General features: G+C 46.5%; 1 protein-coding gene across 1 annotated transcript in view; it reads left to right on the top strand.

Moving 5' to 3' along the window:
* Positions 1-12,183, top strand: part of GALNT17 (polypeptide N-acetylgalactosaminyltransferase 17) — a 446,658-nt gene that overhangs the window by 255,893 nt on the left and 178,582 nt on the right. The window contains exon 5 of the mRNA XM_007469909.1: positions 263-460. Within this exon, the coding sequence (XP_007469971.1) occupies positions 263-460 (198 nt within the window). The remainder of the gene's footprint in view (positions 1-262; positions 461-12,183) is intronic.

Consider the following 12,183-nt stretch of genomic DNA (forward strand, 5'->3'; position numbering starts at 1 on the left):
TGCGCGTCTGGAGCCTGTGCTCCGCAGCGGGAGAGGCCACAGCAGTGAGAGGCCCACGTACCGCAAAAAAAAAAAAAAAAAAAAAAGCCACCTGATCCAGCTGGAGCTGCCACATGGGAGCCCAGTTTCCCTCTGAGTTCCAGCCTGCCTAGCCTTTAGCTATGACGCTTCTATTCATTGTCTGTGGTCTTGGGGTCTGGGCCGGTGGAGGTGTGGGTGAGCCTCAGGTGAAAGATTTTATTTCTGCTTCTCTGTGTTTCAGGGCCGAGCCAGTTCTCTCGCGGATACAGGAGAACCGGAAGCGGGTGATCCTCCCGTCCATCGACAACATCAAACAGGACACCTTCGAGGTGCAGCGGTATGAGAACTCGGCCCACGGGTACAGCTGGGAGCTGTGGTGCATGTACATCAGCCCCCCGAAAGACTGGTGGGACGCCGGAGACCCTTCCCTTCCCATCAGGTCTGTGCCAAGCACGCGCTCCAGTGGCCTTTTCGTCCCCAGATCCCAGGGGAGAGAGGACCCCACCCACCCGGGGAGAGGGGGGAGGGAGGGAGGCTGGAAGAGCCCACTTGAGGGTGGAGCTGCAGTGTGGAAATAGCTGCCTTAGGAATTTGGGGTGTCTTCCCACTGAAGTTTTCTTGCTGAGAGAGGACGCTGCATTTTGCTTCTTTCGCTAAAAATTCTCCAGTGCAGCTTATCAAACAGCAGTCCTGAAGGATGGAAATTGATAGGACGGCTCACACTTTTTTTTATTCTTCCTCATATCTGTTGAACTGTGTTCAGGAGCTTTTAAGTGTGAAGTTTGAAAGGTATGAATTCCGGGGACTTTTTCATACTTGGATGCTTCACGATCGCCGTGACGCAGGAGCACGTAGAAAAGGACAATATTTCTATGGTACCTGGCGTAACCCAGGGCCTTTGGGCAGCTCTGTATGATTTTTGCCCCAGGCCCCACCCAGCATCCCCTGGAGGCAAGGAGATAGATCCCGCGTGTTGTACCAGTTGGGAAGCTCAAATATAAAGGATGGAGACCTGAAGTAGGTGGATTTTGATGTCGTGTCCGTTTCCTGTGGCCTCTGTGACAATTGACCACCAATTCAGGGGCTTAAAGCACAGAAATTTACTCTCTCACTTTCTAAAGGTACTGCAGTAATCTGAAGTGAGCCTTAGAGCTAAACGCAGGGTGTCTACAGGGCTGGGTCCTTCTGGAGGCTGGAGGGGAGAATCCATTTCCTTGCCTGTTCCAGCTTCGGGAGGCTGTTCTCATTCCTCCGCTCACGGCTACATCCCCTCCCTTTCTCCCCCTGCTTCCTTCATCACGTGGCTGCCTTCTTTCCTCGACGTTCCTGCCTCCCCTCACGTAAGGGCCTTTGTGATGGCATTTGGGGCCCACATGAATAACCCACAATAGTCTCCCTCTTCTCAAGATCCTTTACTTAATCATATCTGTGAAGTCCTTTTTTCCAGATAAGGTAACATTTGCCGTTTCCAGAGATTAGGATGTGGGTTTTGCGGGGGGTGGATGGGGAATATTGTTCAGCCGACAACAAATGCTTTGATTTTCAGCTAGGATGATACCCGAGTTACAGTTCAATACTTTCTCTGAGTCCTACGTGAGGATCAAAACTGGCTTAGTATCTTCGTGGTTCCACGTTAGAAGAGGTGGAAGGGGCCGTCTTACTTTGCCCTCGTTTTAGGACAGTGTTTGTTGGTATAAAGGGGGCAATTGTGGAACAGGAGTGAGGACTTTTTGCAAGTACCCATAAAGTTCTTTCTCAGTTTATAAATTTTTAATCAACCAGAGTAGGATTTTGAGATGGACAGACCCCCCCCCACCCCGTTGCATATTCTCTTATTGTCTGGCCCAGATTGAAAGCTGACAGATTGCATTAGGGTAGAGCCACTCATGGGCAAATTTATGCAACAAAGAAGGTAATCTTGGGCTAATAACTTGCTCAGCTGGAGATGTCTCGTGGCTCAGTTCCCAGCCCGGCCTAGATGTTCAGTATCTTCGTGTACTGCTGCAGGGCTGTGCTCTCAGATCTCTGCAAATAATAATGTAGACTCATCACCAAGGTGTTATCTGAGAACCAAAGCATAACCTTCAGAGATATTTAAAATGTAATGGTTGTGATTACACCCATGAGGATGGCTACTGTATTAAAAAAAAGCAAAATAACAGGTGTTGGCAAGAATGTGGAGAAATTGGAATCCTTGAGCATTGCTGGTGGGAATATAAAGTGGTACAGCTGCTATGGAAAACAGTATGACAGTTCCTAAAAAATTAAAAATAGAATTACCATATGGTCCAGCGATTCTGCCTATGGGTATATACCCCAAAGAGTTGAAAGCAGGGTCTCAAAGAAATGTTTGTACACCCGTATTCATAGCAGCATTAATCACAATAGCCAAAAGGTGGAGGTAACCCAAATGTCCATCAACAGATGAATGGAGAAACAAAATGTGACATGTACATACAATGAAATATTATTCAGCCTTAAGAAAAAGAAGGAAAATTTGACTCATGCTACAACATGGATGAGCCTTGGGGACATTACACTAAGTGAAATAAGCCAGTCACCAAAGACAGATACTACATGATTCCACTCATACGAAGTGGCTAGAATAGCCAAATTCACAGAGACAGGGAGTAGAATGGTGGTTTCCAGGGGCTGGGGAGAAGGGAGGAATGGGGAATTATTATTTAATGGTGTAGAGGTTCAGTTGTGCAAGATGAAAAGAGTTCTGGAACTTGGTTGCACAATCCTGCAAATGTACTTAACGCTACTGAAGTGTACATGTAAAAATGGCTAAGACAGTACATTTTACGTTATGTGTATTGTACCACGATTAACACAAAATTAATGGGGTGTGGACCCCGTGGCCTTCAGATCTTGAAGCGATGGCTTGACAGTGAGTTTCGTATTTTTGTCCAAGCACTGTTTCGTCCCTGACACACAGGGAGGCTGACCTCCAGCCGTGACGGGTAAGGGAGTGAAAGTGTAACAGTGGTGTTAGTGACAGAGGAAAAGGAATGGATACAGTGCAGTGCTTTGGGACGCCCAGAACACAGAGCTATCCCCGAGTATGTGAGGCACTAGGCGAAAACTGAGCGTGTACTTTAGGTAACGTTAACAGAGGATTAATACGCGTTTTGAAAAGACTGAAGAAAATGGAGTCATGACCATGAGTCATTAATATCTCTGATGTACACAACAGAATCAGATGATCTCTTTTTAATGTAACATAACTTATGCAACGCTTAATTTGTTAATAGTTGTTGGAGATATTTAAATGTAGGAAGGACTTTTTATGGCCCTTCTGATGTTATTAAGCAGATGCAATACTCTTCTTTTTTTAAAAAATCAACCATTTTATTTTGTTTATTTTTTATAAATTTATTTATTTATTTTTGGCTGCGTTGGGTCTTTGCTGCTGCGCGTGGGCTTTCTCTAGTTGCGGTGAGCAGGGGCCACTCTTCGTTGCGGTGCGCGGGCTTCTCATTGCGGTGGCTTCTCTTGTTGCGGAGCACGGGCTCTAGGCGCGCGGGCTTCAGTAGTTGTGGCACGTGGGCTCAGTAGTTGTGGCTCATGGGCTCTAGAGCACAGGCTCAGTAGTTGTGGCACACAGGCTTAGTTGCTCCGTGGCACGTGGGATCTTCCCGGACCAGGGCTTGAACCCGTGTCCCCTGCATTGGCAGGCGGATTCTTAACCTCTCTGCCACCAGGGAAGTCCCAACAATACTCTTTCTTAAATGTCAGGATGTGATGGTTCCCCCTCCTCCTTGTGATCTCAGTATTTTAAAAGTAATGATTATTCTGGTAAAGGGTAGGATGAAGAGAACTCTTTCACCGTCCAAATGACATTAGACTGGATGCATCTTCAGATGCTGAGTCTTCCCAGTAGGCCGTACAATATAGGAGATGTTGCATTAAGGGAATGTATATCCTTTCTGTTTTACTTCTTTTTCTCTTTCTTCCTTTGTAACGTTTTTTTCTTCCTGTTTGGTAAGCAGCTATTTCCCAAGGTTTTTCCTCTGCTGTTCTTTGTCTACACCAGAGGTGCAGGCATTGAGGGTAGACAGGTGCCGTTAAAGAGGGGAGAGCCAAGTGTGAGGGGTGGCAGTGGGGACTGAAGAACACATGCCCCACCCAAGGAGCCAGCTGCTGCCAGCCCCCTGTGATGGTGACGAGGGCACAGAGGGCCGGTGTTGTCAAGTCCTCAGACTTTTAAGAAAAGACACAAATTCAGATCATTTTGTGAAATCTCCTGACTTGTAAATAATGGCAGTAAATCCCTCTTTTTCAAAACTGTGAGGGCCAAACATATTTCTAGAGTGGATTTGACCAGCCGGACCCCCAGAATTTGGTCTGTGCTCTGCACTTGTTCCATGAAGACCTCGGTCACTCCCAAGGACAGCCTTAATCTGTGGTTCTCGTGCTGGGAGCTGTGGCACCTGCGGTCTGTGGCATTATATGGTGGGGCTGAGGGGTTGGGGGAAAGTGTCACTCAAAGCCGTGGAAGAAACATGGCTGGACTTCCTGGAGCTTGAGTTAAGCCATCAGAGATCCCCTGCCGTCTCTGTTGTGTGTCACAGTCCTCTGCTGCCGAGACTCTTAAGTCAAAGCACTGACCCTGCTCTCACCTCTGTGCAGAGAAGGCTCTCAAATCTATGTCTTAAGCCCCGATTTTTCTCCAAAGTGACATCATCTCTAATGTCACGTCAACAACCTATCATTAGACCGGTGGAGTTTAAACTTTTTTGAGTCAAGGACCTCTTCGATAATCTAATGAAAGCCATAGATCACCTCACTCCTGAGCATGTATGAGTGAACAGAACTTCACATATAATTTCATGAATTTTATAGATGCCTGGAAGCCAACCTGCTTATGATTCACAGGGCTTATATTAGGAACCACTGCAAGGGAATTCCCTGACAGTCCAGTGGTTAGGACCCTGCACTCTCACTGCTGAGGGCCCAATGTGAATCCTTGGTCGGGGAACTAAGATCCCATGAGCTGTGTGGCCAAACCACTGCTAGACATTCGACCTGGTTCTCCCAGTGGAAGAGCCTTTCTTTGCCATTCTTTATCAGCTACTAGTCTATATGCTTTATGAAGCCAGGCCTGTGGTTTTTTTCTACTGTAACCCCAGTGACTAATGAGTACTTAGCACTTAGCAGGGATGCTGAAAACATTTAGTGAACAAACGAATGGATGAGTGACATCTGAGGCTCAGAAGAGCAGTCAGGGTTCGTGCACAATTCGGAAGAGGGTGAGATTGCCTCACCCGTTACGCATTCCTATGCCTCCCTCCCCGCAGCCCCAGTCTTCCTGTCTCTATGGATTTGCCTGTTCTGGACAATTCATATAAGTGGAATCATACAGTGTGTGGCTTTTTGGGTCACATCCATGTTGCAGCAGGTGTCAGTACTCCGTTCCTTTTTCTAGTGAGTTTTTATAGTGAGCACTTTAACGTGGTCACAGATCAACATCCTTTCTGGCTTCCGTGTCTGGTTTCCAAGACTCACACACCTTTGTCCTGCATGGGAGGGGAGAGGTGACTTCTCACACACAGGGCCCCCATCTGCTCCACTGGCCACTTTTCACTTGCTTAGCATGAGTCAGGCACCAGTGAGTATGTTTCTCCACTGCCAGGAGTGCTGACCACCAGGCTTGGGGTGAGATGGTAGGATGCCCACCCTCTCCCCTTGGGGAAGGGGATTCAGGGTACACCTGGCTCCAGGGAATCTCTCCTGACACACTCCTCTCCCAAACTCCACTTACTCGTCCTCATTAGGCAGCTAGCTGCTTTTTGGTTATCTGCTTTAAACTTTTTGCATGATCTCTTTGAGTATAGCATCTATTGCCTGAACACCCAAATGTGGACATGAAAGGTCTCATTTTTGCACAGTACATACAGCTGAGGGCATGAAGCAAGGAGAGAGGCAGGGTCTGAAGACACAGAAAGGAGGGAGAGTGCTGACTGGGAAAGATGGACCCTGAAGAGGCAGTGGGGGATGGGGTCAAGCACGTGAATTGTAATCTGGTCTTGAAGAGCAGGAAGAGAGAGCTTATGCTGTGTGACCCACATTATGAATTCAGAGACGAAATCACTGCTGAGAGAGAGAGAGAAATTTTGGATCGGGGGGCTGCAGAAAAAATGATAAATAAAGGTCTGGCATAATTGCCAAGAGGGATGGGAATGGGTGAGCTGACCTAGAACCCCAAAACTAATTGATGGCTGTCTTGGTGGCCCAGAAATATAAAATCAATAGATTGTCCATGAAGATTTCTTGACAAAAAACTACTATGAATTCCGTCACGCTTCGATACCAACTTAAATTGTATTATTCATAGTATTATGTCCATATATGTGAAAAATAGTAGCGAAGGTAAGAAAGAGGGATATATTGTCTTTAGCCTGAAGGCACCATGACTTCATGGGAACCTGCCTTAGCCCAGCAGCCTTCAGAACTCTGTAGCTCACAACTTGGGAACCGCTGATCTTTACAGTTCTTTCCAGCTGTAAAATCCTGTGACTTTTACCAGGGGAGGGAAGGGTCTATGGAGTCGTCAGAGATGGGAAGTTTTACAGCATGTTGCTTTCAGGGCACTGGCTGAAGCTGAGTCTGGCATCTTCTGTGAAGTGCCAGCGGTGCCTGCCTGTTCTGTGTTAGGTGACCCTGTAATTAGTGGCATTACTCATTAATAACTAATTCAAGCAGATGATTAACAATTAGCGATCCTTAATCCAACATATAATTTGATAATAAATTATAAGGTACAGGAGCCATTAGAGCCTGTTAGACTCTGGGAGTTGAAAGGGCTGTCCTGGGTGTGTATAGTTGCTGGAAGCTCAAATTCTGTGCGCAAATGTATATAAAAGAAGGTTATTTTTTTTCCTCCCTAGAGGAAGATGACTGGTTGCTGAGAGGAAATCTTTAAGTGCAGAATCGGATTGTCTTAGACTTGGAAATAGAGCTGTCTTCCCTATGCATCAGCAAATATATTTTAGGACCCAACTGTGTGCTCAGCCTTGTGGTGGGAACTTCTGGGGGGACAGTATTGGTAAATTACATGATCTTCTTGGGGGAGTTACTGGACTAGTTGGAGACACAGGGCTCAACTGTGCATAATCACACTTTAGCGCAGGTAAGTGTGGATTTGTAGGAGGGGGGAAGCTTTGTGAGTGGAGTGGATGGGAAAGCTTATAAAAATCATAACTAACACTGGAATTTTCTACGTGCCCGGCACTTTTCTTTTGCTTTACACAGTACAAATCCATGTATACCTCATACTAGCCCTATGAGATAAGGATTACTGTCATCCCCATTTCGCAGGCATGGCTACTGAGGTGCGGGGGCAGCACTTTACCCAAGGTCACACTCCCAGTAAGAGCTGAAGCTGGGATTCGGAGCTAGTGGGTCCAGTGTCTGTGCCCTTCCCCACTGTGCTGTCCCTCCTGAAAAAGCGGTGACTTGCGGGCCTTGCAAGCTGCAGGGGATTTTCACTGGCAGAGTATGTGGGAGATGACACAGTTAGAGGTACGGTAGTGAAAATGAGTGTGTTTGGCGTTGCCAAGACCACCCTCGGGTTTGATGATCCACTGGAAGGACTCATACAACTCAGAAGAGCTGTTATGCTCATGTTTACCGTTTATCACAGTGAAAGGATACAGATTAGAATCAGCAAAGAAAAAAGAGGCATGGGACTGAGTCCAGGAGAAGCCAAGCATGAGCTTCTGGTTGCCCTCTCCCTGTGGAGTTGCATGGACAGAGCTTCCGGCCCCCAGAAATGATTTATAGCAACATGATGAAGTGTTGCCCATCAGGGAAGCTCGCCGGAGCCTTAGCGTTCCTGGTTTTTACTGGGGGTCAGTCCCGTAGGCGTGGAGCAAACATGTGACCAACCTTGGCTCCTTGGTCCCCAGCTCCTCCCCACCTCCCCCTGCAGAGGTTAAGCCAATACAGCATGGCCCAGGGCCTCATGGACACTCTTATCGGGCAGGATATTCCAAGGGTTTAGTGGTTATCTTCCAGGATCCTGGCAAGGGTGAGTTCTTTCTTTGGGATGTGTAGAGTTTGGGCAACTCAAGTCCATTGAGTTACCCCTCTGCTGACAGCACAATGAGGATGAGGTGTTTAGCATCTGGTGAGGAGATGAAGGTAGAGAATGTACATTAAAAAGTGGAGGGGAAAAAAAATAGAGGAAAGATGGAAGACTAAGTAGATGGAAACAGGAGGTCCACTTTGTGGAGAGCTCTAGAAGCCGAAAGGAGGAAGCCGGACTCAATCCACTGTTCCAATGAGCTGGAATGAAAATGAATAAAAAGCTAATTGGGAGAGATAAAAAAGTAGAATAGTGGTTGCCTAGGGCTGAGGGAGGAGTGGGAGAGAGGAATGATTGTTAATGAGTACAGGGTTCTGGGGGGGCATGATGAAAATGTTCTAAAATTGATTTGGGTGATGATTGCACAACTCTGTGAACATACTAGAATCTATTGAATTGTAGACTTTAAATGGATGAATTGTATGGAATGTGAATTCTACCTTGGGAGCTGGTGGCCATCAGTAGATGGCAGATGGCCAATCTTGCAACAAGGTGAAGACACTCGGGTATTAATCCTTGGGTCAGAGTCTTGTGTGGACCTCCCTCTTCGGGGAAGTGGCAGGACAGCACAGAGATCAAACTGGGGTCCAATCCCAGAGCAGCAGAATTTGGCATGGTAGAATCGCAAGCAAGGATTCGGAAACCAAGGAGCATCCTGGGCAGAAGTTGAATGTCTCACAGAGACAGACCCACCAATTCTGTTGACCAACCTGTGTATATGATGCTGGCCAAGTGCAGGACATTGTGGGTAGAGGACAGGGTTAGAGACCACAGTGGTTAGGACTTCCCTTTGGGTCTAGGAAAGGAGAGTCAGAAAAGGAATCTAGCTCAGGGGCCAAGGGGAAGCCTGTCACAATTCAGGAAGAGAAAAATCATAAGAGAAAAGCTAGCCATCCTCCATCATCTTTTCCTGCCCTCAGGGTCTACCAGTAACAGGAATGACCTGTTCAGTTTTGCCACCAACAGGATCTGTCATTAGGTGGGTCACTCACCATCTGTGTAAATGAGCTTTTAATTTTCCTATCCATAAAACCTACCCAGCATTTAAAGGTATATTGTTCCAGTAGTGGAAAATTTCCATAACAAAGCTTTTGGTCCCTCAGCTGAAAAGCTCTAATTGTAAACTCTCTGAGTTGATGGCGTGAGGTGTTGTAGGTAATTAAATGTTTCGGTGAATAGAGTTCTACAGAAGCAAGTCACGGGGGAAATTTACAGTTGAAAACCTCTACAAAACTCTACATGCTTCCTTCTGGGAACAACACTGGAGGAGCCCGGTTGATAGAAGGTGTTGGTTCCGTCAGTACTGGTCAACCGTGGGGTTTCATGCTCCTCCAGAAGAAGCATCGTTATAAAATGGGATCAGGAATAGGGGGTGGCTTTGCGGTGCTCTGTTTGTTCCCTCCTTGGCTTGATGAGCATTGATCGATTCCTATCGTGTATAAACCTCTGTTCTAAGCAGAATGGGGGATACTCTCCTTCTGCCACAGTCCTTGTCAAGTTTATCCACGTCGACATATTTTTGAGACGCCCATGAGAACTCAGTGGATGACGATGCCTGCTGAAGCAACGAGTAGGGGCTGCCCTTCTGTAAGACTGTCTAATGGAAGACATATCATTTCTTTAAAACACTGGTCATGTAGTCAGACAATTAGCTGGAAAGAACGCCTCAGCGAGAACACAGTTGATTGAGACTTTGAAGGAGCATCGACCTCAACTTTGTCACTTCCTGGGAAAGCAGCAGGTACAGTCCACATGGAAACGTAGGACGTCACTGCCCAGTTGTCTGCTCCGCATAGCCCTCCATAGCTGACTGCTGCCTTCTCTTGGTACTCAAAGAATACCTGACCCCAACAGCTGGGAGCACGTTGTTCTCAAATGACTTGAAGTGTCCACAGCATGATGGGGTGGAGAGAACATGCCCAGGTCCCAAGACCTGTTTTCTAGGCTGGACTTGGCACCTGGCTTTGAGCCTCAGCTTACTTCTCTGTATTAAAAACTAGATGTGCTACAGACCCATTCTATGAAAACTTGGTCAAGCTACTTAATTCTCTGGGCACCAGATTCTTCATCTATAAGTAGGGATGATAATCTATTTTACAGGGTGGTTGTGATGCTTAAATGAGATAATGCGTGTAAGATGCCTGAAAATGCTAGCTATTGTTATTGGTGCTATTGTTATTATTGTTCCTCTGTAGCCTGCAAGAGCAAACCTTGCGCCTCACTGTGGGAATCCTATAACCCTTTTCTTATTATCTGGGCATTCATACAGCTGGATGATTATGACAAATAACCTAATCATTGTATTATCCTTGAGTTAGTATCCTACGTAAGGAGCAGAACCCACGGTGCTAGCAGGGAGAGGCGTTTTTAAAATTAATTTTTATTGGAGTCTAGTTGATTTACCATGTTGTGTTAGTTTCTGCTGTCCAGCAAAGTGAATCAGTTATACATATACACATATCCACTCTTTTTTAGATTCTTTTCCCACGTAGGTCATTGCAGGGTATTGAGTAGAGTTCCGTGGGCTCTACAGCAGGTTCTTATTAGTTATCTATTTTATATGTAGTAGTGGGTATATGTCAATCCCAGTCTCCCAATTTATCACCCCTTTCCCCCCTTGGTAACCATACGTTCGTTTTCTACATCTGTGATTCTATTTCTGTTTTGTAAATAAGTTCATTTCTACCATTTTTTTTAGGTTCCACATATAAGCGATATCATATATTTGTCTTTGTCTGACTGAACTTCACTCAGTATGATAATCTCTAGGTCCATCCATGTCACTGCAAATGGCATTATTTTGTTCTTTTTGAGTAATATTCCATTGTGTATATGTACCTCATCTTTATCCATTCATCTGTCAATGGACATTTAGGTTGTTTCCATGTCCTGACTATTGTAAATAGTGCTGCAATGAACAATTGGGGTGCATATATATTTTTGAATTATGGTTTTCTCTGGATATATGCCCGGGAGTGGGATTGCTGGATCATATGGTAGCCTTATTAGTTTTTTAAGGAACCTCCATACTGTTCTCCATAGTGGCTGCACCAATTTACACTCCCACCAACAGTGTAGGAGGGTTCCCTTTTAAGGAGAGGCTTTTTTTTTTTTTTTTTGCGGAGCACAGGCTCTGGACGCGCAGGCCCAGTGGCCATGGTTCACGGGCCCAGCCGCTCCGCGGCACGTGGAATCCCCCCGGACCGGGGCACGAACCCGCGTTCCCTGCATCAGCAGGCGGACTCCCAATCACTGCGCCACCAGGGAAGCCCCAAGGAGAGACATTTTTAATGCCAGGGGATTTGCACAGGAAAATAAGGGGCCCACATTTCCCAAGTCAATCCCTTGAGGGAGGCAGTTCATTATAAAATGAAGTGCGTTTATTCAATGGTGAGCACACTGCTTTTGGGTGAAATTAATGGTATTTTTTGACATCACCTCTGTACCTTCAACACCAGCCTGGGTACATCAATTTTTCTTTTTTCATGACACATTGATATCGCTGCTAGATACCTTTCCTTTGGAAGCAGAATTCCCAGCCAGCGCCCTGCAGCGAGAGCAAAGCTTGCAGGGTAACCGTTCTCGGCCTTGACAAGCATCATCCTGCCTCTGTCAACCGACATGTGTCGTGACAGCTCACAGCAGCCAAGTAGGTGAATCTGAATAATGTTGGAAAGGTTCTCCCCCTCGCCCACAGAGGGGTTCAGTGTGGTGGGCTGAAGAGCAGGTAAGTTTCACTTTAAACTTAAGGACTTTTAAAAATGGAAGACACTTTAGCTCTGAGTTAAATGTCCGGCTCCTGAGTTATTCCTGGGCATAAATAGGGGAGCAGCAGTACCATGAATCGTAGCAAGCTGATACCGTGGGGGAAGAACAATAAGGTTCAGATCCCTCTTCGGATGGAGCTGAATGACTGCGGAGAGGGGTAGGCTCCAGCCATTAATTTTTTTTTTTTTTTTTTTTTTCGGGTCCCGGGCCCTCCCCCGGTTGTGGCCTCTCCCGTTGCGGAGTGCAGGCTCCGGACGCGCAGGCTCAGTGGCCATGGCTCACGGGCCCAGCCGCTCAGCGGC

Source organism: Lipotes vexillifer, unplaced genomic scaffold (assembly GCF_000442215.2).
Source record: "Lipotes vexillifer unplaced genomic scaffold, Lipotes_vexillifer_v1.1 scaffold128, whole genome shotgun sequence".
Lineage (NCBI taxonomy): Eukaryota > Metazoa > Chordata > Mammalia > Artiodactyla > Lipotidae > Lipotes > Lipotes vexillifer.